Below are 25,047 nucleotides of genomic sequence, written 5' to 3' on the forward strand. Positions count from 1 at the left end.
TACACATCTGGAAAGGCACAATCAATGCTGAAAGGTATTTCCAAGATGTAGAAAAACAAGATGCGACAAAGAAGACCGAAGACAGTTGATCAACTAGAAGCCTGTATTAGTCAAGAATGGGACAACACTCCTATTCCTAAATTGGAGCTACTTGTCTCCTCAGTCCCCAGACATTTGCAGACTGTTATAAAAAGAGGGGATGCCACACAGTGGTAAACATGGACTTGTCCCAACTTTTTGGAGATGTGTTGATGCCATGAAATTTAAAATCAACTTATTTTACCCTTAAAATGATAAACATTTGATATGTCATCTATGTTGTTTTCTGAATAAAATATTGAAATTTGAAACGTCCACATAATTGCATTCTGTTTTTATTCACAATTTGTACAGTGTCCCAACTTTTTTGGAATAGGTTTTGTAAGTACTGACCTTAATAAGCACTTACCACAATGTCAACACGTGTCTGTTCACTAAGAGAAAGTAACAAAGCAGGCAAACGCTGTGTGAAATGTAATTTGCTTGCACCGTTAGATGTATTATATCTTATGTGCCTTGTTTGAAGCAAATAATAAAGACATGATGGTAAAACTCTTGAACCCATTCACTCTGGGCCAGTGACAAAACTAGATCAAGCAAATAGTACAAATTAATAAAGGTTTGACTAATTATCTACTTGCCTGTTGGTAAAAAAAAACAAAAAAAAACACACACTGCTTTGTCTTTCATGACACATAAAAAATGACACCTACTTACATTTTTGTTTGAGCATAAAGTATCTACACTGGTTCTCTGGATCAGTAACTTTTACAAAAACTACTGTGGTGGCATGGTAATGCCATGTTACAAATGTTGACTTGTTATCTAGAGGACTCAAATATTTAAATGTGAATGTTATTTTCATTAAAAAGCGGGTTTTGCAACGTGGCCAATGTGTTCCACAGAGCAAAGTTAAATTTGAGTTCCATACCAGCACTTCCAGGTTTCTGTAACCAGATCCACCATTACAGCAAAAACAAAGAATTAACAAATGACAGGACAACAGAATCTGTTAAATCCCTTTAACAAAAAAATACACTGGAAAGATAGCAGTCTTCAGTCTTTTTTCACCAAATAAATAGTACAAATAATAAAATAACTCTCCCTAGATCGGGACCAATCTGGAAGTTGGTGCTTGAGATGTAAGGCTTCCACATCAAAATACTTTCATGGTTTCTACACATACAAAAAAATGCTATTGTGATTATCAGATGGGCTCTTGATAGTGCAAACCTGCTCCCGTGGCTTGAACAATCAAATAAATAGTGTAACAACATCAGCGGCACAAGGAATGCATTTCCATTCCACTTGGTTCCTCCAAACCAAATAAGACAAGATCAAAGTCAAGCATAGTAAACTAAAAATTTGTCCGCTTTGCTTTCATCGCTAGTTTTTTTTTCATCTCCTCCTCCTCCATACGCATCTCCTCTTCATCCTCCTTGATGCCCAGGCGTAAACTGAGGCAGAAACAAAAACAGGTGTCATTAAGGAACATAATTTCTGCCGGTCCTCTGCATAAAGGGAGAGAAGCATTTCATTTGAGTCTATCGGAAACACAATCATCACGATCATTTTATCTTCTTCGCATTCTTCCGCCTCATCTCCTCAAGTTCTCTTCTTTCCTCCTCCTGGTCCTCATACACTGCCAATCGCAGGCTAATCAGACAATCAGGGGCAAGGCAAGGCAAAAAAAAAAACCACACACAGAGAAGAAGGCAATAGTGTGATGATTTGGTGAAAATGGTGACGAACCAAAGAAGTTTGTCAAAACTAATATTTACCCACTTGTAGTTTGCAGCTGAAATCTTACCTCCTTGCTTCCTCTTTCTGCTGGTCCTTCCAGCTGCTCTCCATAAACTTCAACGCATAGTCGCTTTCATCTTTATATCTGTTAAAACAAAAGACACAAATGTACCACAAAGTAGGCAAACTCCTTGTAATTTAAGGCGAAAGACATTCTATGCAAATATGCAAACATCTGTATAAACATGCTTCCTATAACTGGTGAGATCAAATACCAGCGTAGAGTATTTTTCAAGCCCAAGGATATTTTATGTAACCTTAAGCTGGATAAAAACTCACTTGGACTTATCATAGCCAAAGATTTCCCTGATATGTTTTGAAATTTCATCTTGGTCTTCTCCTTCATCGTCGATGAAGTCATCCATCTCAGAGTCAAAATCTTCCTCATCCTCATATTTCCGTTTATAATTGGATGTTATGGGGGGCAACGCTGGTCCTTTAAAAATAGCAAGAGTATAGGGGATTCGACTTCAAGAAAAATTTAAGAATACACAAAGCATTAATGTTGCTACTGATTACACATTAAAATGATATAGAACACAAGAATGAATACATGTTCAAATAATTCAGAAATTCATTCCAAAAGAAAATTCAATACAATTACAAGGAGCAACAAACAACACAATAATTGATACACAAAAATTAATAAAACAAGTATCTTTCATGAAAACTGGTTTAATAATATCTTTAACAGGCTGTCGATTACCAGCAAAAAAAAAAAAAAAAAAAAAAAAAGTCATAGAAACAGTATCTTTTCTCCAAAAAATGCTTTCTGTATGAGAAATAAAATGCTGGACAGGAACCGATTTTGTCCATCAGGAACTGATTGCATGTACTGTATAATTCTATAGGTTTCATTCTTTACATTACAGGAGTTGAATAAAACTGTATAGAACATTAACCAGACAAGGTTAGCAAGTGACTTTGACATAATTTTCATGTCAACACCAGATAGGAAATGTTTACGAGTATAACATTTACTATGGTCTAATGAATTTTCACATCAACTTCAGTTGCAAGTTCTTTACATTAAGTGGAATTTGTTTTGAAGGACAAATAAGAAGTAAGGTTTTCACGATACCATAAACACTACGATACTATCATGATACCAATAAGTATTGCGATGCGAACAGAGATATATATATACTGTACATATTACACACATGTAATCAGGACATTTTTTTTTTTTTTTGTCGCGATACTACCATAGTACTGGTAAACGGTGCAACCCTAGTAGGAAGTACTTTGTGTTATCTTTGGACTGGGATCTGTTGAAACAGTAGTTCTCTTAATATTAACAAACAGAAATCATGAAACACTTGCCCATTAAGATATTCTTACCACAACCCTTACCAGGAGGTCTAACCAGGATCCTGTGGCCTGAGGGTCCTACCACTGTCTTGGGGCCTTGAGGCCCCAGAGGTCTTGGAACCATCCCAGGTCTCGATGCAAAGTTTTTTGATGAAATAGTCTCTGAAACAACAGTGCACTGAGGTCTTCCAGGGCCAGAGCCCATGCCATTTAACGGTCTCCCAGAAACACTACCTCCCATCCTGCTTGGTCCATTTATGGAGCCCCTGGAGCTTCCAGGAACCTGCTGAGCTTGCAAACTACCACCTGGTCTTGGTTGCTTTGAGGGATCACCAGAAGAAGGTTGTACAAGTCTGTTGCTCCCAGGCCATGTTAAATGTCCTGGTTTTGCTTGTTTCTGAGGTTGCCCACCCCTGTCAGAGTTACTAGGTCTACCTTGCCCAAAGTTTTTGGGTGGTTCTTGACCTGGTCTAGCTGCACCAGGAGCAACTCCTGCACGAGTTCCTGAAATACATGATTTTGCTTGAGGTACTGAGATACTCCCCTTCTTTGGGATAAGGTCACTTGAGGTTGTGGGCCTATGGCCTAATGAGGGTCTGGTTGGTGTTTGTTTCAATTGAAACGACGCACCATTCTTCATGGCAGCTTTACCATTTAAGGCACTTGAGGAGCCTGAATTTCTGTCTCCATGCAGCTTGGCAGAACTTGGATTTCTATCACTGAATGCTTGAAGTTTTGGCTTTTTGCTGGTACTACTTGACTGGTACTTTTCCACTGATGGCTTGGGCAATTTCTCATTTTTGCCATCTCGGTCTACATTTTTCTTTTGTGAATTTGAGCTGGATTTGTGTCTTGAATTCTTGTCTGGTCTGGCGTCCTTCCCTCTATCCTGATTCTTAACTCTGCGCTCCATTTCGAGTTCCCGAATCTCCTCTGCTGTTCTAAGCCTCTCTTCAGTCTTCTTCACTACTTTAATTTCAACAGGTTCAAACTGCTTCTTTTCCGCAAGTTTCAATAGGTCTGCAAAGTTCAGTGATGCTGATGGGGGCCTTCCTGGAGCACTGGGTTTTTTTGGTTTGCTGTCAAATTTGGAGGACTCAGCCCGAGACGGAGGCTTGACAGGCATGCCTTGTTCTTCAGATTCAGAATCTGTTCCCTCACAGTAGTAATTATCACCATCATCATCTTCATCATATGGGTTCAAACTTTCCTGCTCTTCCGATCTATCCCCCTTCGACCTCCTGCTTTTGGGCTGATCTATGACAGGGATGCCATTGTAACCTCTGAAATTGTCCTTGGTACGCGAAGCCATTGCTCTTGCCTTCCTGTCTGATTTCAGCTCCACTCTTTTGGCCAACAATTCCTCTTTTGCTTTCTTACTCTGTAGTTCTAAGAATGAGAAAAACACCAAAATATGCATCATATGAGAAATGCCATTGTTATTTTCTCACCCTAATGCCTTTCCAAAACCCTATGGCAGATTTTATGAGGGAAAAAAACGTCACATGTGAGTATCAAATGTCATCCATCAAGCTTTTGATAAATGTTTTTTTGTTCATCTTTCAAACATTGTCTTGCATTGCTTTAAATGTTTTGCCCCCACAATATTATTAGAGGATTTTGATCAACAATTGATATTTATATGCATTAAATAGTTTTAAGTAGTCTGCTACACTATTATAAAAATCTCACTGATTTATATTACATTTCATTTTACTTTTTGGCCATATAAATATCAGTAACTGCACAAAATTACATGTATCATGTTTATACTCAGTTTGGGCCTCTGTGTTTTTTAAGCTCTACATTCTCCTCTATCAAAATGTATTAGCCTCATTTACCAAATATGATACTCAAAAACATATTTGTATTACATTTCTAAAAATTAGGTTTTTCAGACTGCTATTACTTATGTCAACCTTTAGAGAATTATACACACCTGAACCAGCCAATCCAGGTCTCCAGGATTGCTAGAAACTTCCTGGCAAGTGTGTATGAACTGTTGGAGCTGTCAATATTTGAAAAGGACTAACTAAATAAATACAATTAGGTATTATAAAAGGGTTCCATATAACTTGTTTGCTAGAGTTACGTGATATACCAGCACAGAGATGCACAAATCTGTGCAACAATTTTATAGTAGTGAAAAATTCATTTAAGGGAAAAAAAAAGAAGAAGAAAAGAACTGCAGGTGGTGCAGTGTGAGGTGTGAGCTTTAACACAACAAGTGCATGACCTAAATAGGCACATGATCACTTAATAAGCAGCCATTTAAAGAAGCTTATAACCATATAGTTTCATGTCAGCTGCCTTTTCATGTGTATGTGCCATTTAATGCATTGAGACGCTAAGCGCTGATCTATATAGTGGATGGCTCCGCCCCTCGATTGTGCATCATTTGTCGATTAGATTGGGGGGGGGGGGGGGGTTGGGGGTGGAGCGGTTGAGAGATGTTCCTAAAAAGTACAAAGATTAACCAATTTTTGGGGGACGTTGCTGTGCACTGTGTAAGCAAAGTCAGTAGGCTTCAGTCCAATGCGTTAACATAACTAGAAAATACAGTCCAGGTCAAAATAACTAGAAACTGGACAAGAGTTAAAATTACTTTCTGGTTTAAAAAATGTGTACAAACAGTACAAATGACATTTTATTTGGTTTATGTCAACCCTGATGAGGCATGCTTAGATACAAGTCACATGGACTGCTATTATGGTGCTTGTAAGGTAATTTTCATTATCTTGACAGAATCCATCCCATTTCATCTTATTTATATGGAAAACAGCTATATTTTTGTTTTACAGGTTGGCAATGGCATGACAGTAATTAAACAATGACCAGGTTTAAGAAGAAAAGTGCACCTTTTTTCTTTTGCTCCACGGCTTGTTTTTTCAAGAAGGCCTGCACCGCAGCAGAATTAACTCCTTTGACTCTGACATCTTTCTTTGGTGGACCGGTTTTCAAGCTATACCGCTTCTAAAAAGGACAGACGTGATTGAGAACCATAGCAATGCAAACAAGTTATAATTAATTAAACTGGAAGGTTTTTTTTTTTTCTCAATACATGGGCAACATTAACTAACCTTGCATGTTACATGTTGAATTAATCAAACTACAAGCAGTTTAATCTACCAAGGTCGACCTCGATTGCACATTTAAATCTACCATATTACAAACAATAAATTATGTTGTATTTGTTTGTTTTATGAGGATGATGTTTATAGTTTTTTTCATGGCCATTTCTCGTACATACCGGTACGTTGCTGAGACCTTGGTTTTGGGAGGCGATGGACAGCACGTTGTCGAAATCCATGATCCCCAACTGTTCACCGCTCACTTATTTAACTAATATTAATAGCTAACGCTCACCAATTGAAAAACACTAAACTCAGGGAGCTTTTGTGTCTGTAAACACAGTCTGTAAATCAACTGAAATCAGTCTTGATGTTTAAACCAAACGAGTATTGAAGGAAGGAGAAGTAAACCACAGAGGAAACCCTCGATCAAACCAGGTCCCTTCAGCTGCTGTTCGCCATATCTATTCCGCTGTTGTTCATTTAAACCGACAGATTAATACAAAAAGTTTCGTTTTGTATTCGTTCAGTGACACCGGATCAGTTTCCCCAAACTGTCACTGAACGGCGTGAAACAGTGAAGCTATGAAAACACTGCAAATGTGGAAAATCCTCATCAGACCTGCGTTCGAGAAGCAGCTACAAACCCACGTCATCCAGTTCACGTTGACACGTTACTTCCGGTTGCTTAAGACACGCGTTTGATCTTCTATCATAACATTTACATAACGCTTTTCACTTGTACTTTTTTCTATTGTACTTTTTCTTTTTTATAGACAACAAATGGGATTTCTAAATGCAAATGCACTACTTGTAAAAGCTAAGCTAAGTATAATTAAATATAAATGCGTTTATATTTATGTATGTATGTATGTGTGTGTGTATATATATATATATATATATATATATATATATATATATATATATATATATATATATATATATATATATATATACATACATACACACACACACACACACACACACACACACACACACACACACACATACAACACACACATACACAAACTGAATTAAAATGATAACAAAAAAAAAAAAAAAAAAACCTAAATCATCAAATAGATCAAATCTATGAATGGCCAGCAAGTAGCTGCAGTATTACACACTAATTTTCTTTTGCATTATAAATATTTATTATAGATAAAGCTTGCAACACCAAGACATCTGTAATTTAGTTAATATTACCAACCTTTTATGAAAATAGTGAGTAGTGATGCTATATTTACTAAATGCTGCCACAAGGTGTCGATACAGATTCTAGAAACAGTTCAGCTGTATGTTTACCGTTAACGCATCTAAACTCATTTTATTATCATTTTATATCCAGCTCGAATTATATATCAGAAATATATGTTGACGATAAAACGGATTTAAACCGCGATGAAAGGACTAAAGGGCACTGAATGTGCTGTATGTAAATATCGCAGGGAAGTCCCTCCCACACGGACACATTTGCTGAGGCTCGCCGTAATATCAACACCTTCCCGCATTCTGATTGGACAGGGCTTGTTTTTACCCGCTAACTCCTCCCACTCTCTCTCTCTACTGCCGCGGATGATGGCCTGTCCCAAACACAAGACAAAAACAAATTTCGTGTGCTCTGTTAGCGACGCCTGATCCGTTCATCCCTCCGCTGGCTGTTCAACCGCAGACAAAGATGGTTTCTCCGGTCACTGTGGTGAGTTTGACACCCGTGTTCACCATGAAAGCTTTTCACCAAAACATCCACCTATAATCGACACTATCACTTCATAAAGCATGATTAGTTAAACTCAGATCGGCTCTGCATAATGAATAAGTGTTTGGGGTGACCGTTTTCATTTCGTTTTCACGCATTGTTTCGCTCCGTCAAACACTTCTTCCTCCTTATTTTCTTTATGCCGCATTGATTGTTATTTTTAAAATGATGCTTATATTGACCAGGGTATAACGATCCACATACATGATGTGCTTACATCATTGTTTGTTTAAAATGTATTTTCGTCAATGCATCCTTGAGTCTGTTATCTTGAGAATAACAATGAGCACGTGATTGTGGCCAACATGCACATGTTTACTTTACTTCTACAAACCATGTGATATATGATCGTGAACTGTGGCTGGTTTATTTATGCAAAGATTCCATTGATCTATAATTAAATAAAGCACGGTGCAATTCGCTGTGCAGCGTTTCTCTCTCTCTCTCCATTCTCTCTATTTCCCCATTTTTCTCTGCTTTTATCTGCTTTCAAAGAGCTTTATTCAAACGGAAACTCTCCTGACAAACCTTTGTTCCTCTGTCATACAGACACATGCATTATGACCCAGTTCATGCAGCTTCTCTTGACATCACTTTAGTTTTGCTGAAATAATCTAGATTATACTGTTTCAGTAAATCATTTTGTTTAAAATGTCCTCTGTTTTCAACACCTCTCTTCATTTGTTTATATGTAGACATATATACACACACACAGACATACTTGACTTTTTCTAAATATTGTTAATCTCCATATCTCGAATTTGGAAGGAGTATTAGCTGTAGGTATGCCACTGTTATACTAACATGCTTGACGAAATAACCAAGGCATTTCAACAAAACACTTTATTTTGTGGAAAGCACAGCAATCAGAATTAGAGAACAGTAACACTGTAGCATGAAGAAAGATTACATCTAAAATTGTGGAGGGGTTACAGCTGTCAGAGATTATTAGGAACCATAGAGGCCCTCGCTTTGAATGACTTCAGCACCTCTGCGGCTGCTGGACATCACTAGTTTCTCAGAGTGCGCTGGTGTGATCTTATTCCACTCTTCTTCCACGTCTATTCAATAGTTTGGTGATTGTAGAGGGTTTATTATAGCAATAACTGTGTTGCCAAGGATTTTCCAGAGATTTTCTGTTGGGTTTAGGTTTCTGGGCTGGCCATTTTGATTATTTCATTGCAATTCTCTATGCTTCAAGGAACTTCTTTGCTCGTTTTGTATTGTTTTGCATGTAAATTGCCGGCTGATTGGGAGATGCATGCAGGGAAGGTTCTGATAAATATATGCATTCACTCTGCCATGTATCTGTATAAGAGGCCCAACTCCTGCTGCAGAAAACATCCCCCAAAACCATGATTCTTCCTCCTCAAGCTTTCATTTAATTATTTACACTTTTGGTTCAGTCTTTCCCCAGTTTATAATGTTTATAACATAATGTTTTCCATCGGACCCAACTAAATGAAACTTGTTCTCATCACTAAAGTGAACTTTGGGCCAGTTTTTCTCTCACCATACAGTGTTCTCCTCAGCAAAGGTTAGTTTTGACTTTTGATTCTTTCTGTTGATGAGTCTTGGTCACTGCAGAGTGCACTTTCAGTCTCACTTCTCTTAAATGTGTCGAGACAGTTCCTTACCCTGTTCAGCACTGAACTGGCAAGCAATTACAGCTGCAGTGTTGAACCGATTCCCCATTGAGAGTCTGTGCATCATCTTGTCTCCTCATGTATTTGTCTTATATAGATGAACAGGACTTTTGGGGGACTTGAATGACTAAGTGTCATTGTAAAGCTGCAATATTCTACAAATCTATTCTAGATTTGGAATGACCAGCTTTTCATGCAGTGGCTGAAATGATCATCACTTTGGCTTTCATCTGGACCGCCTACTGTCGCAGGGTTTCAGTCACCTACATATATTTGCTATAGGTAGATATATTTGAAATAAATGGTGTCTGTATGTTTACAGTTGAGCTTTTTTCTTGAGTTGTCACCTGTTTAAAGTTTGTAATTTTATGCAATGTATTAATAAATATAAATATTTGTCTTCATGGGATAGATTTGGAGAAATGCATCATTACATCACTTGCTCAGCAATGGATCCTCTGCATTGAATGGGGGCCGTCAGAAAGAGAGTCCAAAAAGCTGATAAAAACATCACAATAATCCACAAGTTATGCAAATAATGTGTACAATAGTGTAATTATATTACTGTACTACTCTCTCTAAAACGTATTGCATTACTTTTTAGTACTAATTACTTTCTGATTCCTATTTCAACCTTGACCAGTTGAACAATACAATAATAAACGTTAAACTTTTCTTTTAAGTGAAAGTGAAAGTGAAGTGTCATGTGGTTAAGTATGGTGACTCATACTCAGAATGAGTGCTCTGCTTTTACCCATCCAAGTGCACACACACAGTAGTGAACACACACTTGGGGAGCAGTTAGGGGTTTGGTGCCATGCTCAAGTCTCACCTCAGTCGTGGTATTCAGGGTGGAAGAGAAATGCATTACTTAGTAAAACATTAAACCTAACACTGGTAATAGGTAAATCCATCATGATATTTTTTTTTACTTTAAACCATTGCTTCCATCTAAAATATAGTATTTCATAAAATTGCACATAAGTCATCTCATCTGAATCAGGAAAGAAAACGGCACAAATCAAGCACTGTTTACAAGGAAAAACTGTCCAAAATAGTGGCCAGAAGTCAAGTCAAGTCACCTTTATTTATATATAGCGCTTTAAACAAAACAGATTGTGTCAAAGCAACTGTACAACATTCATTAGGAAAACAGTGTGTCAATAATGCAAAATAACAGTTTAAAACAGTTCATCATTGAATTCAGAGATGTCGCTGTAGATGAAGTGACCCCAACTAAGCAAGCCAGAAGCGACAGCGGCAAGGAACCGAAACTTCATCAGTGACAGAATGGAGAAAAAAACCTTGGGAGAAACCAGGCTCAGTTGGGGGGGCCAGTTCTCCTCTGACCAGACGAAACCAGTAGTTCAATTCCAGGCTGCAGCAAAGTCAGATTGTGCAGAAGAATCATCTGTTTCCTGTGGTCTTGTCCTGGTGGTCATCTGAGACAAGGTCTTTACAGGGGATCTGTATCTGGGGCACTAGTTGTCCTGGTCTCCACTGCCTTTCAGGGCAGTAGAGGTCCTTTCTAGGTGCTGATCCACCATCTGGTCTGGATACGTACTGGATCCGGGTGACTGCAGTGACCCTCTGATCTGGATACAGACTGGATCTGGTGGCCACGGTGACCTCAGAATAAGAATGAGAAACAGACTAATATTAGCGTAGATGACACTCTTCTTATGATGTAGCAAGTACATCGGGTGTTATGGGAAGTGTTCTTGGTTACGGTTTACCTAATTAATTAACGGATTTGGATATTAGAAGCGTATTAGTGTGTTATGTGTAAGCCAGGTTAAAGAGGTAGGTCTTTAATCTAGATTTAAACTGCAAGAGTGTGTCTGCCTCCTGAACAATGTTCGGTAGGTTATTCCAGAGTTTAGGTGCTAAATAGGACAAGGATCTGCCGCCCACAGTTGATTTTGATATTCTAGGTATTATCAAGTTGGCAGAGTTTTGAGAATGCAGTGGATGTGGAGGACTATAATGTAACAAGAGCTCATTCGAATACTGAGGTGCTAATCTATACAATGTTTGATAGGGAACCAGTGCAGTGTTGACAGGACCGGGCTAATATGGTCATACTTCCTGGTTCTAGTAAGAACTCTTGCTGCTGCATTTTGGACTAGCTGTAGTTTGTTTACTAAGCGTGCAGAACAACCACCCAATAAAGCATTACAATAATCTAACCTTGAGGTCATAAACGCATGGATTAACATTTCTTAATTTGACATTGAGAGCATAGGTCATAATTTAGATATATTTTTGAGATGGAAAAATGCAGTTTTACGAATGTGGATTTCTATGGAAAGATTGTGATCAAATAGCACACCTAGGTTCCTTACTGATGACGAAGAATTGACAGAGCAACCATCAAGTCTTAGACAGTGTTCTAGGTTATTACATGCAGAGTTTTTAGGTCCTATAATTAACACCTCTGTTTTTACAGAATTTAGCAGTAAGAAATTACTCGTCATCCAGTTTTTTTATGTCTAAAATTCATTCCGTTAATTTTTCAAATGAGTATGTTTCGCCGTGCCGCAAAGAAATATAGAGCTGAGTATCATCAGCATAACGGTGAAACACTGTGTTTCCTGATGATATCTCCCAATGGTAACATGAAAAGTGTGAAGAGTAATGGCCCTAGGACTGAGCCTTGAGGTACTCCATACTGCACTTGTGATCGATATGATACATCTTCATTCACTGCTACAACTTGATGGCGGTCATTTAAGTAGGATTTAAACCATGCTAATGCACTTCCTTTTATGCCAAAAAGATTTCTAGTCTATGCAAAAAAATGTTGTGGTCAATAGTGTTGAACGCAGCCCTAAGATCCAATAGCATTAATAGAGAGATACAACCATGATCAGATGATAAGAGTATGTCATTTGTAACTCTTAGCAGAGCAGTCTCAGTACTATGATACGGTCTAAATCATGACTGGAAATCCTCACAGATACCATTTCTCTCTAAGAAGGAATATAATTGTGAGGATACTACCTTTTCTAGTATCTTGGACAGAATTCGAGATCACTCTGTAATTAACTAGTTCTTTGGGGACATATCGTAATGACAATGAGGAATGAGGAGTTTCTGTTACATCATCAAGCTGTTATGAGGTTTTGGATATGAATCAGGAAGATCCCTTTTGTGGTAGAAGTGATGGTTGGTTCTACCATACTTGTAACAAGAAGTAGAATTTACAGTTCTAGCTATATGAAGTTTGCACAAAACTAAATAATGATCTGAAATATCATCGCTTGGCTGCATAATTTCAACACCATCAACATCAATTCCATGTGACCGTATTAAATCTAGAGTATGATTTCGACAATGAGTAGGTCCTGAAACATGTTGTCTAACCCCAATACAGTTCAGAATGTCTATAAATGCTGATCCCAATGCATCTTTTTCATTATCAACATCGATATTAAAATCACCAAGAATTAAAAAGAATTAAAATCTGCAGCCAGCAGTAACTCGGATATAAAATCAGCAAAGTCTTTAATAAAAAACATGGTGCCCATGTGGCCTGTATACAGTAGCCAGTACAAACATCATAGGGGATTTATCATTAACATTTGTTTCTCTGGATAATGTTATATGAAGCACCATTACTTCAAACGAGTTATACTTAAAGCCTGCCCTTTACCTTTTGGATGCACCTCATGTTTATCAACATTAATCTTGGGGAGTAGACTCATTTAAAATAAAGTAATCATCAGGTTTTACCCAGGTTTCTGTCAGAAGTGACAGATTAAGGTTAAAAGATCTTGATGAATTTGCACGCAAATGTTTATTTCACAAGGCATTAATAGATAGTCATGTGGATTACTTGTGGATTATTGTGATGCTTTTATCAGCTGTTTGAACTCTCATTCTGATGGCACCCATTCACTGCAAAGAATACATTGGTGAACATGTGATGTAATTCTACATTTATGTGTTGTGTTTGTAGGATTTTTTTTTTATTCAATTTTAGAAAACAATTAGGGGTGCTCCGATCACGATCGGCCGATCGTTATGCGCATCTCGTCAGTAAAGCCGGTTTTCTAATCAGCCGTTAATTCCATCAGGTGCATGATTTCACATAGAGCAGCTGTTACTACACAGAGCCGTTGTTAACTGAGAAGATGCACCAAAAAACGCTGAAAATGAAGTGGATTTGCGCATCTTCTCTATTAACAACGGCTCTGTGTAGTAACAGCTGCCCTATTTGAAATCACGCACCTGATGGAATTAACCGCTGATTAGAGAACCGGCTTTACTGACGAGATGCGCATAACGATCGGCCGATCGTGATCGGAGCACCCCTAAAAACAATCATTTAGAAGATGCTTTTCTCCAAAGTGATTTGTACATCAAACAGTCCCACCAGCACAATGGTTATGGTTAGTGGATCATCCCTCGTGGAGTTCACACACCTACAACCTTTCATTTGCCAGCTCAGATCTATAATCAAATACTTTACCACATTAATTTTAAAGATCTACACCACATGTTTACCTTATAAAGAGATCATGCTGCATGCATAAAGTCTCCTCACGTCAACTGGCTAGAAATCAGAAGTACTTGTTTCACAGTGTCTCTAAATTTCAGTGTGACCTTTCTCAGTCTGAGGAGTACACCAGAATCTGATTAAAATATAAACTCGCTAACAATAGCCTTTTTCCACTTCCCCCACGGGCAAGGACTCAAACTACAAATTCCAAGACTAAGCAACGGACATGGACTGAGAAGAGGATTACAACAAGAAAAATTAAATAGTTTTGTTAATATGGGTAACTGTCGTAGTTGTTCCTATTACATAAGTGATATTACTTGTATGTTGTGTACCTTGTTGCTGAGTGCGGTGTTTACAGTCTATAAGTACAGAGACTTCACGTGTTAAAGGCAAATATTATTATTGTTTATATGTACTGTTAGGGGTTTGCTCTTGTGAAATTATTTTGGGAACACTTTATGATAACTTTCAGTTGGTAGTCATTTATAATTGATTAGTTAATGATGTCTAATTAATTAATGTTTTGTAATATCATTTACAAAACATTCATAACCAATTAATAAGTGATAAGCTAACAATTTGTGTATGTTTTGTTAATTAATTTACAAGTGATTAGTTAATGTTGAACTAATCATTCACAGAACAAGACTATACATTCACAAATGATTATTAAGTAATATGCTTACAATTTACAAATCTCGTAAGTTAACTTTAAAAATAGCATCATGAAATAATCAAACAGATCCTTAGTAAAAAAAATTAATACATTGAAAAAAATTATACTAAATTGTTTTAAGGCATGTGGTTGCAAATTTTAGCTACATCTACGTAAAAACAATTTTGAAAGTTAGTCAACTAAATATGTTTATTTAATTGTAGCTAAAATCAATTGATGTCAACCACTTATCTTAATTTTTTTTTGTATATTCAACAAATTGTTTTCAGTATAATAACTTTTTAATATATTATTAATCACTTATAAATAATTGAAATGTCAACACTGTACTACTATCTCACAGCATTAAAAATACTCCTTGAGTCAGAAAAAGCATTTGTCTTCACCCTCACCAGTCAGCCTTTACATTGCAGTACACACTACAAAGCATTCAAACCCTATTGTGTAAATGCATGATTAAACCATTTACAAAGCTTTCAGCATCCCCTAATCTAAAGTGTAAACTACTCATCAGTTGTAAATGTTTTACAAACATAACGGTTACAGGTGTGTGTGTGTGTGTGTGTGTGTGTGTGTGTGGAGAAAGATCTACGAATGATGAGAAAAATATTTAAAACTGATAGTTCTTAGTTTATCATTAACTATTCACATATAAATGCCTTACAATTGAACATTATTATAAAGTGTTACCATTATTTCTTCTTCTAAATAACATTCTAATTTCCTGTGAACCCGTTTCATATCTAGAAACCATAATATCAGTTGGGGCTGGGCTCTTTGGTTTAAGTATACACTTTGCTACCACCAAAACACCCCAGTAACCACTTGGCAGCACCCTTGCAACCAACCCTAGAAACCATCCAGCAATACTTGACTAGCAACCAACCTCCTAGAACACCGTAGCAATACCCTGGAAATAACTTTCTTCTGAGTATGATAAAATCCAGTCCTACAAGTATTAGTTAATACCATCCATAACCCCAGACAGAATTATATGTAAGAATACTTCTTTGCAAGATTAGACATGTTGTAACAGTATGACAGCTACTGCTCAAAGTGGTATAAATGTCTTAAAAAAAAAAGACCCATTGAAGTCTTCCAGAATCATCCAGTTTTGTGAGGAGGTTGTGCAATCAGACAGACTCATATGACCCTATGGGTCACCAAAGAACACTTATGTTTTGTTGTTCTGTGTTTGGGGTGTAAGTCTATACTTCCTCCTTTAGGTTTTCTTGGTTTGGTGGTGACTATCCACACTGTCTGTTTCATGTGACATTAAACTTTAAAAAATCTTCTTGGGTTTGTTATACTTCTGAGACCTAGCCATTGTCGTAGTTGTTATTCATGCTATCTCACATTTCAATGAAAACACATGGATCACAATACACTTCCTGTAAGTGCATCTTGTTAAGAGTTTTCTTTTTTATCTCCTCCAATTGTTAAATACAAGAACAGTTCAGTGTCTGTCTTTCGGCCTCACATGATGGTGTGTTTCACTTCCCATGAATTCAACTTCAATCTCTCTTTTGTCCTACAGGTCAAGAGCGAGGGTCCAAAGCTTGTTCCGTTCTTCAAAGCCACTTGTGTCTATTTTGTTCTGTGGCTACCCACCTCAAGCCCTTCCTGGTTCAGTGCCCTCATCAAATGTCTGCCCATCTTCTGTCTCTGGGTTTTTCTGCTCGCCCATGGCATCAACTTTTTAGGGGCCCACTCCAGTGCCAGGAAAATCCTGGCAGGACTTATTTTTTCAGCTTTGGGTGACGCATTTCTCATCTGGCAAGAACAAGGCTACTTTAGTCATGGTGAGTTAATTCATTTGTGTCACTCTGATTTGATTAAAAAAGGATTAAGAGTTATTTGCTATGTGGATTGATGGTAAGGGAAAGATATGTCATCCCAAGAACACAAATAATTCTGTTTATCAGAAGCTTTGTATCAATATAATATTGCATTTAACTTGTATTGCCTTTCCAAATGCTGGTTCAGTGAGTTTATGCAAATTATTTTAAAGTCACCACAATCGAGCAAGACGTTTTATGTTCTTACCTCCTCAGTAGCTCTTGTGTGGAGAAAGTAGTGTAGAAATTGAATGAGGTTTTTTTTTAGGTCAGGGTTAAGGGTTGGAACAAACCATTCTGCCCGAAGATACCCCTTGGGAACCACAGATTTACTCAAGCAAAGTTTCCTTTAGAACAAACAGCAGTGTTATGTTACTAAGAGTAACATGTTTCCTGCTAAATCATGTAACACATATATATATACAGTATGTTAAACATTTTCATTCAGGGGTGTCCAATCCTGCTCCTAGAGACCTTCTTGCAGAGTTTAGCTATATCCCTAATTAATCACATCTGAACCAGCCTTTCAGTTTATTCAGATTTACTCGAAAGTTCTAGCCAGGCGTTTTGTAGCTAAACTTCACAGGATAAGTGTCCCTCAAGAAGTGGGATTGGACACCCCTGCTTTTATTGACATTTTCTCAATGCAGTTGTATTTGTCTTATCAGGACTGTTTATGTTCGCCATCACCCACATTCTCTACTCTTCGGCCTTTGGGATGAAGCCCCTCAACCTGAGAGCAGGCCTGATCATCGCTGTCATCTCAGGCTTCAGCTACACCCTACTGTACCCCTACCTCTCTGGTCCCTTCACCTACCTGGTGGCTGTTTACATTGCTCTCATTGGCTTCATGGGCTGGAGGGCCATTGCTGGAGTCCAGCTCGCCAATGACCTCTGGACCTGGACGAAACTATCTGCCTGCCTCGGAGCCGTCCTCTTCATGGTGTCTGACCTCACCATTGCTGTCAACAAGTTCTGCTTCCCAGTGCCCCACTCTCGAGCGATCATAATGGCCACCTACTATGCTGCCCAGATGTTGATTGCATTGTCGGCTGTGGAATGTCAAGACGCCGATGCAGCTCGGAAAAGAGCCTGAGGAGCCGCATGTTAACCAACCTTCCCCTAATGACTCAACATTGTTAGCAGCTACACAGGTTCAAGTTCCACTTTCTGCAACCCCTGGTCCATCCACAGTTCCCCTGTCTGACCGTAGCCGGGAAATTTTGGTTATAGTTGAGGAATTGACAGTTTAAGATCACGTGAGACCAAAACAATGGGAGAATTCTTGCTGGATTCATGTACAAGGTTAGATAGTCTTGAACTCTTAGTCAGGTTGACTCTTGACTTAGTCAGGTCTCTTCCCATAATAACTATACTGCATTTGTGTTTCCTCTAGTAGTAGTACCATCATTTTGGTATTGAGAAAGGAAAGACAGGTGAGTTTGGCCTTCTGGTTACTCGATCCAAATATTCAGATTTTCCCAACTCACCCTACTTACTTTCCCATTAAGTGTTGTCTCCATTTCGACAGAGACTAGCCCAGGGTCCTCTCAATGGCTTTGATATCTTGTCCACTTTAGAGAGTCCCTAATGGCTTATATTGTGAACCAAGAGTGAGTCTTGAGTGACATAGTGTTTGTCTCTATAATGGACTAGCACACAATACAAAGTGGTTCAGGCTCTTCTGAGGAGTCTGGTTTCCCCGTCTCACTGTAGATTTCCAAAATCTAATCAGAGAGCAGCATGAAAACCATTTAATACTATAGCAGATATGTTAGTGTAGTGCTGCTGTATAGCCTTGTCATAGCATTGTGAGGTATACCTTATCCTGTGTGACTGACACATTGCACCGTCATTTTGTTTCATAACTCAAGTTAGTATACAAACCTCCATGCCTACATACACATGTGCTGGAGAAGTTGTCTTGTCATGCCCAATTGACTGCAACCAGTGCTAGCCTCCAGAGAGTAGATGAAGCCCGTATCCTATACTTCGTTCTGAGACGTGACCAATAACAATTGGAAACTCAGCTCGAGACTCATAAAAATGGGTGTAGGTCTCTTTCTTTGAGGGGATTAGGTGACCGAGTGTTATCTTTGTTTTAGGATTCTGCCAAGTCATCAGCATTGCTCAGTACCTCTACCACAAGGAAACAGCAAATAAGTACAAGTTGAAATATTTATTTTGTCTGTGTAATATAAGAATATGTAAAGAGAGCCTGATGTCAGACGATACACAATCTTCCAACCACTTTCCTTTGTCTATAGCCAGTAAGAAACATTTTACTCAAGGGAAAGTTGGAAGCCCTGTGGTGGCATCTGTGTCGTCAGCTTTAGCTTAGCCTGTATTTAGCCTGATTTTTTTTTTTCTCTCTTCTCATTCACGTCTATTCCTTCACCTGAAAATGTGTGAATATTTCACAGCATGATTGAGTGGAAATTTCACAGCGTATGGATATTTCACAGTACTGTGTTTTTTGTGTGTGGTACTGTGCTTTATTAGCCGAGTCACATATTAGGGTGAATCACAACATATATTTTTGAAGCAATATTTCACTACAAAATACAAAAAGTAATTATTTTGCATAAAGAAAATGGCTATTTTAGTGTAATTTTTGTTTTACTTAACAGACATTCTACTTTTGTTGTGATGAGATTTTTATCTCCGTATGGTGCAACAAATACTAAATTGATAAGTAATATACAATTTAAATATATAATTGTTTTCACATTATGTTGATGTTAATTAATCCAGAATTAATTAATAAGGACTTAATTAACATTTTAAATATCAATATCAAAGCTAATAAAAAAAACTGTGCTGAACTAGGCTTAGTTTTGTTTATGCAAAATATCCATCTTTATTTTCTTTGAATTTTGGGGTGAAATATGACCAGGACATTTTCTTGACATGCTTGACATGAGATTTAACACAAACACCACATGTACTGTATTTATTATCAGTTGATTTGAACTGATAGTTGTTGTTTTTTAGATATAAATCTCAATAAGGGATCATCAGCTGAACCATCAGTCATGGAAAAAAAACCCGGCTTGGGCTGATATGTGCTCAGCTGTTGTATCCTCAGGTGTGAGTGGAAATGAGCTTTAAATGCAAACACAGCTGATTACTCAACAGTGGTCCATTTTGAAGTGATACAGCCTGGTCGTGATGCAATATCCAATGGTGGAATGGATGTAGACTCCATTTTTCTTGTTATTAATGTGAATGAAAATGTTGCTGTACTCTGGGGTACACTCTTGGGCAAGTTAAGTTTTTTCATTCAAAGACTTGAACTTCAAAGACTTGTTCATTCACATCAATATAAATAGGATGTCTACCCAACCATTGGCCATTGCATCAAGCATACTGTTACACACATAAATGCTATTGTCGTTATCAACACACAAATAGCTGAACCGCTGAGGTCGCGACAAACAGCGAGGCTATTTTGACACATTTGCGTATTGCCAAGTTTCATAGCTTCCCTATTCAGTGTTCACATTGTCAGCAAAATATTTCAGCTTAGTCGACAAACCGTATGTGATTTGCAAGGTCATCAAACAAGGTCTCTTCAGAGCCATTGTGTGTCAAGCTACAAATCGGTGTTGTGTTGTGAAGGTCTGCGGCGGAATGACATTTTGAGTGAAGTTACAATTGTTCGTTTATTGGTTTTCATGAAAATAAGAGTGAGAAATACCCATAGTGTTCCTCTGAATCACATTTTTTTGGGTGATTTTTAGCGATTCAGTAATTCTTTTTAAGTGATGGCAGTTTAAGACAGTATTCCTGCTTAGCATTTCTTTTTCTTCCTAGTTTACAACCTGCTGTCACCTCCCATATGGTTAGAATTTGACCTCGCCTGGTCGTTTCCTTCACTACTGTGTTGATGCGAATTCCATGAAGGAGAACAGGTGCCTTCTGTTTCCATCGATGAAATTCTGTCTGTCGAGAAGTGTGGAGACAGGCACAGGCACAGGGAAGATTTCCTTTCCATCTGGCTTTGCTTTATCTCGCGACCTTATTCAGATTTCAATAAACGGGATAGTTTTACCCCATCTGTCAGCGCATGTTTGATGCTTTTGTGTCGAGTTGAGGGGGAATGAAACCCAATGCTTGGAGTTTAGTGGGTTCAGTATTAATGAAAGTTTTTAGGTATAGAAGTCCTGTTGTTAAAGATAATGAGGAATAACCCAATTGGTTTAGAGATTTAAATATCTGCACTTTTCCAATTTATCTCTTTATTAACTTCCTGAAATTTCAGGTTTTTGGGCATTAGGCCTGAAACATATTGTATGCAATTTCCAAAACCCGATATTGTGCATAACTGCATTCCCAAATGTCAGTCTACAATTCATAAAGTGATGCAAGCAATAAGCTATTTTTCCTTTCACATTAAAGGGTTACCCCACCCCAAAATGAAAATGTTGTCATTAATCACTTACCCCCATGTAATTTCAAACCGGTAAAAGCTTTGTTCGTCTTCGGAACACCATTTTAAGATATTTTGAAAGAAAACCGGGAGGCTTGTGACTGTCCCATTGACTGCCAAGTAAATAACAGTGTCAAGGTCCAGAAAAGTATGAAAAGCATCATCAGAATTTTATTTTTGTTTTCTTCACATAATAAAGTATTCTCGTCGCTTCATAAAGTTACAGTTGAACCACTGATGGCAGATGGACTATTCTGATGATGCTTTTCATACTTTTCTGGACTTTGACAGTGTTATTTATTTGGCAGTCAATGGGACAGTCACAAGCCTCCCGGTTTTCATCCAAAATATCTTAAATTGTGTTCTAAAGACAAACACAATTGACCAACGACATGGGGGTAAGGGATTAATGAAAAAAAAAAATCATTTTGGGGTGGAGTATCCCTTTAACCACTGTTATGGAAGAGCTACAGTTTAAAGAGCATCGTAATTAGGAAATGAAATTAATGACGTTTATAGCTAGCTACCTGAATATAGGCTGTTCACACTAAGAACGATAACTGTAAAGGTAACGCTGACTATATTAGTGTCCGCACCAACGGACGTTAAAACATTCAGTTTATTATAAACTAACGCTGCAGTTTTGTCACCTGCTGCTTTAAATACTCTTCTTAAGCTCTTTACAATAAAATAAATTCTGGTGATGTTTTTATCATTCTTCAGGTGGAATTTTTTTTTTTTTTTAAGTGATTCCAACGATATCTTTCCACTGTGATGTGGACTTCGTAACTGCCATAGAATTAGATTTTTTTTTTTTTTTTTTTTACTGCCATAGAATTAGAAAATATTTTTGTCACAGTTAAGGCCCATTCAAAACAAGAATGTGAACTTAAAAGTTAACTGTTACGATAATTAGCTTCCACACCATTGGACGATAACGTTCCTTTTATTATAAGTGCAGACTGCAGTTTTGTCGCCTGCCACTTTGCTCGAGCTCTTAAATGAAAAAAAATAGTTAAATGGATTCTGATTGGTTGTCACTGTTTTTATTGTTCATCACTTGAAAAAAAAAAACATTTCTGAAAGTGATTCCATTGAAAGCCATTCTTCTGTGCCATATAGCATTTCAAATGATTATTTAAGCTTTATAGTTAGTTATCGTCCCTTGTGTGAACGGCCCTGAGGAACGCTGTACCCCTTTTTTTTTCTTGCCTTAAAGTGCAATACAGTTTCGCAACCTGTGGAAAAAGTTCTCAATGATTTTGAGTTTTCAATCTTCTGTCCTATTTCAATTCAAACTTCTTTTTGCGTCACAATAATGGGCACCTTTAAATGCACTTTGCAAGAGAGGTTAGCATACTTCTTTTTTTTTTTTTTTGCATACTCCAAGATTGTTGCCATCTTATTTTACTAAATGATTTGTTCCTAAATCTAGTGAGCTACCATGCCGTCTTCTAATTTAGCAGCTGCCTTCTAATGTAAGATCAAGCATCAGTGGCAGGAGACTACATGTTGCTAAGCTAACACAATACCATGCCACTACTCTCACAATAGACCAGTTTATTTTGCTTGAACTCGTGTTTATTGATGTGTTTTCAGTATTGAGTGAAATTTTCATATTTAACATTTCTTTCGACTTGTCCTCCATCTTGGATTGATTTTTTTCACACAGTGCATTCTGGGATTGTCTTCTCTGTGAAAGATACTTGCAGTGCTGGTTTAAAGTTTGGCTTGGTTGTCATCCTTCACAACAGGCATCTGTAATGCCTTGAAATGCTGTCTAGGTAGGAAGGTGATTGGTTTTGCTTTAGCGCACCATTTTTCTAACGTTTGCTGCAAACATTACGCACAATCACAACTTTACCACATTTGTTCTATATTATTCTGTATCACCTCTGCCTTTAAAAGGGTAGTTGCTGTTACTAACATCAAATATAATCTGGGTCGGTTCCATCTTAAGAGAGGTTTATATGATACCATTATAGTTACATTAGTATTCACCATAGTTGACTTTAACTGCTGTCCAGTAATAATAGCAAATATTGTGTATTCATATGTTGGAAATCACATTTCACCACTAGTTTCATTGATGGACCAACATTGCTATAAAGTTCTTAGGAATCGAATATACTTAACATTTATCACTATGCTGTACATAAAACTAAGGCAGTGACAATACTCTGGTAGTAAAGTTTTGATTACAATCTTTAAAAATAGAAGAAAAACGAAGTGGTTTTATGGTCTGTGAACAATATTACTAAAACAAGGGAAGCTCTTATTTTTTGGAGTACCTCTGTCTTTCTCTATGTGTTCTTTTTCTATATATTTTTTCCAGTTGACCCTTAACATTGTGAAGTTACTATTATGTTGTAAATGAATGCTGTAATATTTTGCAGAGTATGTGTGAGGTCTATTCAATATTTTGCCTTATTGTTATAATGTCCAGTAGTTTAATTCCTTTCGTTATTGTTGTTAAAGGACCACCGTGATCCTTTACCATAGTGATACTGCTATGAATGTGATTTAGTCCAAGTGAGAAAATAAATGCAACTGCAATGCAACGTGCTACAAGTGTGTTTGTCTCATTATTGTCAATACTGGCATGCAGAAGATGATGAATCCTTAAAGAGACAGTTCACCCAAAAAAAAAAAAAAAAACATATTTACCTGTGGGAAGCTCCAAACCTGTATTAATTATGGAAGAAAAAAATGTCTTACTACTGCTTTTCCCCCTCCACTTCCATTGTATGAAAAAAAGGGCAGCTTGAACATGGTGCTAACCCTTTCCTTTTGTGTTCCTCAGAGGAAATAAAGTCTGACATGTTTGGTACAACATTTGATGGAATAAAATATTAAATATAATACTCCTGTTTGCAATTCCCTGAAAAGAGCACGTCACCTAAAAATGAAGATTTGTTTAAAATATACTCACTCTCAGGCCATCCAAAATGTAAATGAGCTTAAATGTGAAAACAAACCAAAAAAGCTCTAAACAAATATGTTGGCAGATTTTCATGTGAAAGGACAAAGGGAGATGGACTGGAGGAAGTGTAATTATGGATTATGGACTCTTATTTTAGCCGGAAAAAAATAATTTGAAATTAAAAACGCTTTAATGATTGATTTGTTTCTTATCAACACAAAGGTTTGACTTCATTCTGATGGACTGGAGTGGTGGGGATTACTTGTGGATTATTGTGGCATTTAAAGCCCCTTTTACACTACATGTTGAACCCGGAAAATTGCCGGAACATTGCCGGGTCACCTTCTGTGTGAACACAAACACGTCCCGGGATTGATCACGGGTTGGGGACTTAGTAACATTGCCAGGTTCAATCCCAGAACGAGCGCTGTGTGAACAAAAGCCAGATCCAATGCCGTAAATGGTGTGTCGTAGTGATGACGCACGTTATCGCGCGACTCTTTTACCGATTGTTTTAAATGCAGATCAACGTTTGCGACCAAAAAAAATATATGCAAACTAATGAAGCAGAGATCAGTTAGTTCCTCACTTTCCACGCTGAAGCTGAGATCATTCGTGACTAGCGTTTCGACTCGTACATTACACGTCACACTCAGATGTCACGTGTCGTTACAGGATCTTTACGGGTTGTGTGTGAACACACGCACATATTCCAGGTAATCACTGGCAGTGTGAAAGGGGCAAAATCTAGCGACCCGGGAACAATTGTCGGGACACATTACCCGTGTATTTTCCAGAATCGCAGTGTGAAAGGGGCTTTAATCAGCTATTTGGACTCTCATTCTGACGGCACCCATTCACTGCAGAGGATCCATTACTGAGCAAGTGATACAATGCTACATCTCTCCAAATCTGTTCCGATGAAGAAACAAACTCATCTACATCTTTGATGGCCTAAGGTTGAGTACATTTTTTATTTGTCCATGAACTATTCCTTTAAGTGTAAGTCAGATAAGTGACAAGGGAAGGAAAAATCCCTTTT

The 25,047-nt window shown here is 37.6% G+C and overlaps 2 protein-coding genes across 6 annotated transcripts; one reads left to right on the forward strand and one right to left on the reverse strand.

Annotated features, from left to right (window-relative positions):
• Positions 1-1,047: 1,047 nt before the first annotated feature.
• LOC127946719 (protein SPT2 homolog) lies at positions 1,048-6,935 on the reverse strand. 5 transcript variants are annotated; one of them, XM_052543444.1, is made up of 6 exons: positions 6,404-6,935; positions 6,012-6,126; positions 3,184-4,542; positions 2,122-2,278; positions 1,850-1,927; positions 1,048-1,695 (listed from the first exon to the last, which is right to left on the reverse strand). In XM_052543444.1, exons 1-6 carry the CDS (start codon positions 6,461-6,463, stop codon positions 1,608-1,610), a joined length of 1,857 nt encoding a protein of 618 aa, XP_052399404.1. In that variant the 5' UTR covers positions 6,464-6,935; the 3' UTR covers positions 1,048-1,607. The 5 variants fall into 5 exon arrangements, with proteins under 5 accessions (XP_052399404.1, XP_052399405.1, XP_052399402.1 ...); XM_052543445.1 differs by having other exon boundaries at positions 3,196-4,542; positions 6,404-6,932; XM_052543442.1 differs by having other exon boundaries at positions 1,048-1,496; positions 6,404-6,932.
• Positions 6,936-7,777: 842 nt separating this feature from the next.
• On the forward strand, positions 7,778-23,647 carry LOC127946720 (lysoplasmalogenase-like protein TMEM86A). The gene is made up of 3 exons (XM_052543448.1): positions 7,778-7,923; positions 16,350-16,614; positions 17,319-23,647. Exons 1-3 carry the CDS (start codon positions 7,903-7,905, stop codon positions 17,744-17,746), a joined length of 714 nt encoding a protein of 237 aa, XP_052399408.1. The 5' UTR covers positions 7,778-7,902; the 3' UTR covers positions 17,747-23,647.
• Positions 23,648-25,047: the final 1,400 nt, after the last annotated feature.

The sequence above is a fragment of the Carassius gibelio genome, chromosome A25 (assembly GCF_023724105.1).
Source record: "Carassius gibelio isolate Cgi1373 ecotype wild population from Czech Republic chromosome A25, carGib1.2-hapl.c, whole genome shotgun sequence".
Classification (NCBI taxonomy): domain Eukaryota; kingdom Metazoa; phylum Chordata; class Actinopteri; order Cypriniformes; family Cyprinidae; genus Carassius; species Carassius gibelio.

Excerpts from the sequence above, each read along its gene's own strand:
- LOC127946719 (XM_052543442.1), bottom strand. The coding sequence starts at position 6,463 with ATGGATTTCGACAACGTGCTGTCCATCGCCTCCCAAAACCAAGGTCTC. Across the intron at positions 6,127-6,403 it reads AAGGTCTCAGCAACGTACCG|AAGCGGTATAGCTTGAAAAC; the intron begins GTATGTACGAGA and ends TGTCCTTTTTAG. Across the intron at positions 4,543-6,011 it reads CGTGGAGCAAAAGAAAAAAG|AACTACAGAGTAAGAAAGCA; the intron begins GTGCACTTTTCT and ends TCTCATTCTTAG.
- LOC127946720 (XM_052543448.1), top strand. The coding sequence starts at position 7,903 with ATGGTTTCTCCGGTCACTGTG. Across the intron at positions 7,924-16,349 it reads TGGTTTCTCCGGTCACTGTG|GTCAAGAGCGAGGGTCCAAA; the intron begins GTGAGTTTGACA and ends TTTGTCCTACAG. Across the intron at positions 16,615-17,318 it reads ACAAGGCTACTTTAGTCATG|GACTGTTTATGTTCGCCATC; the intron begins GTGAGTTAATTC and ends TTGTCTTATCAG.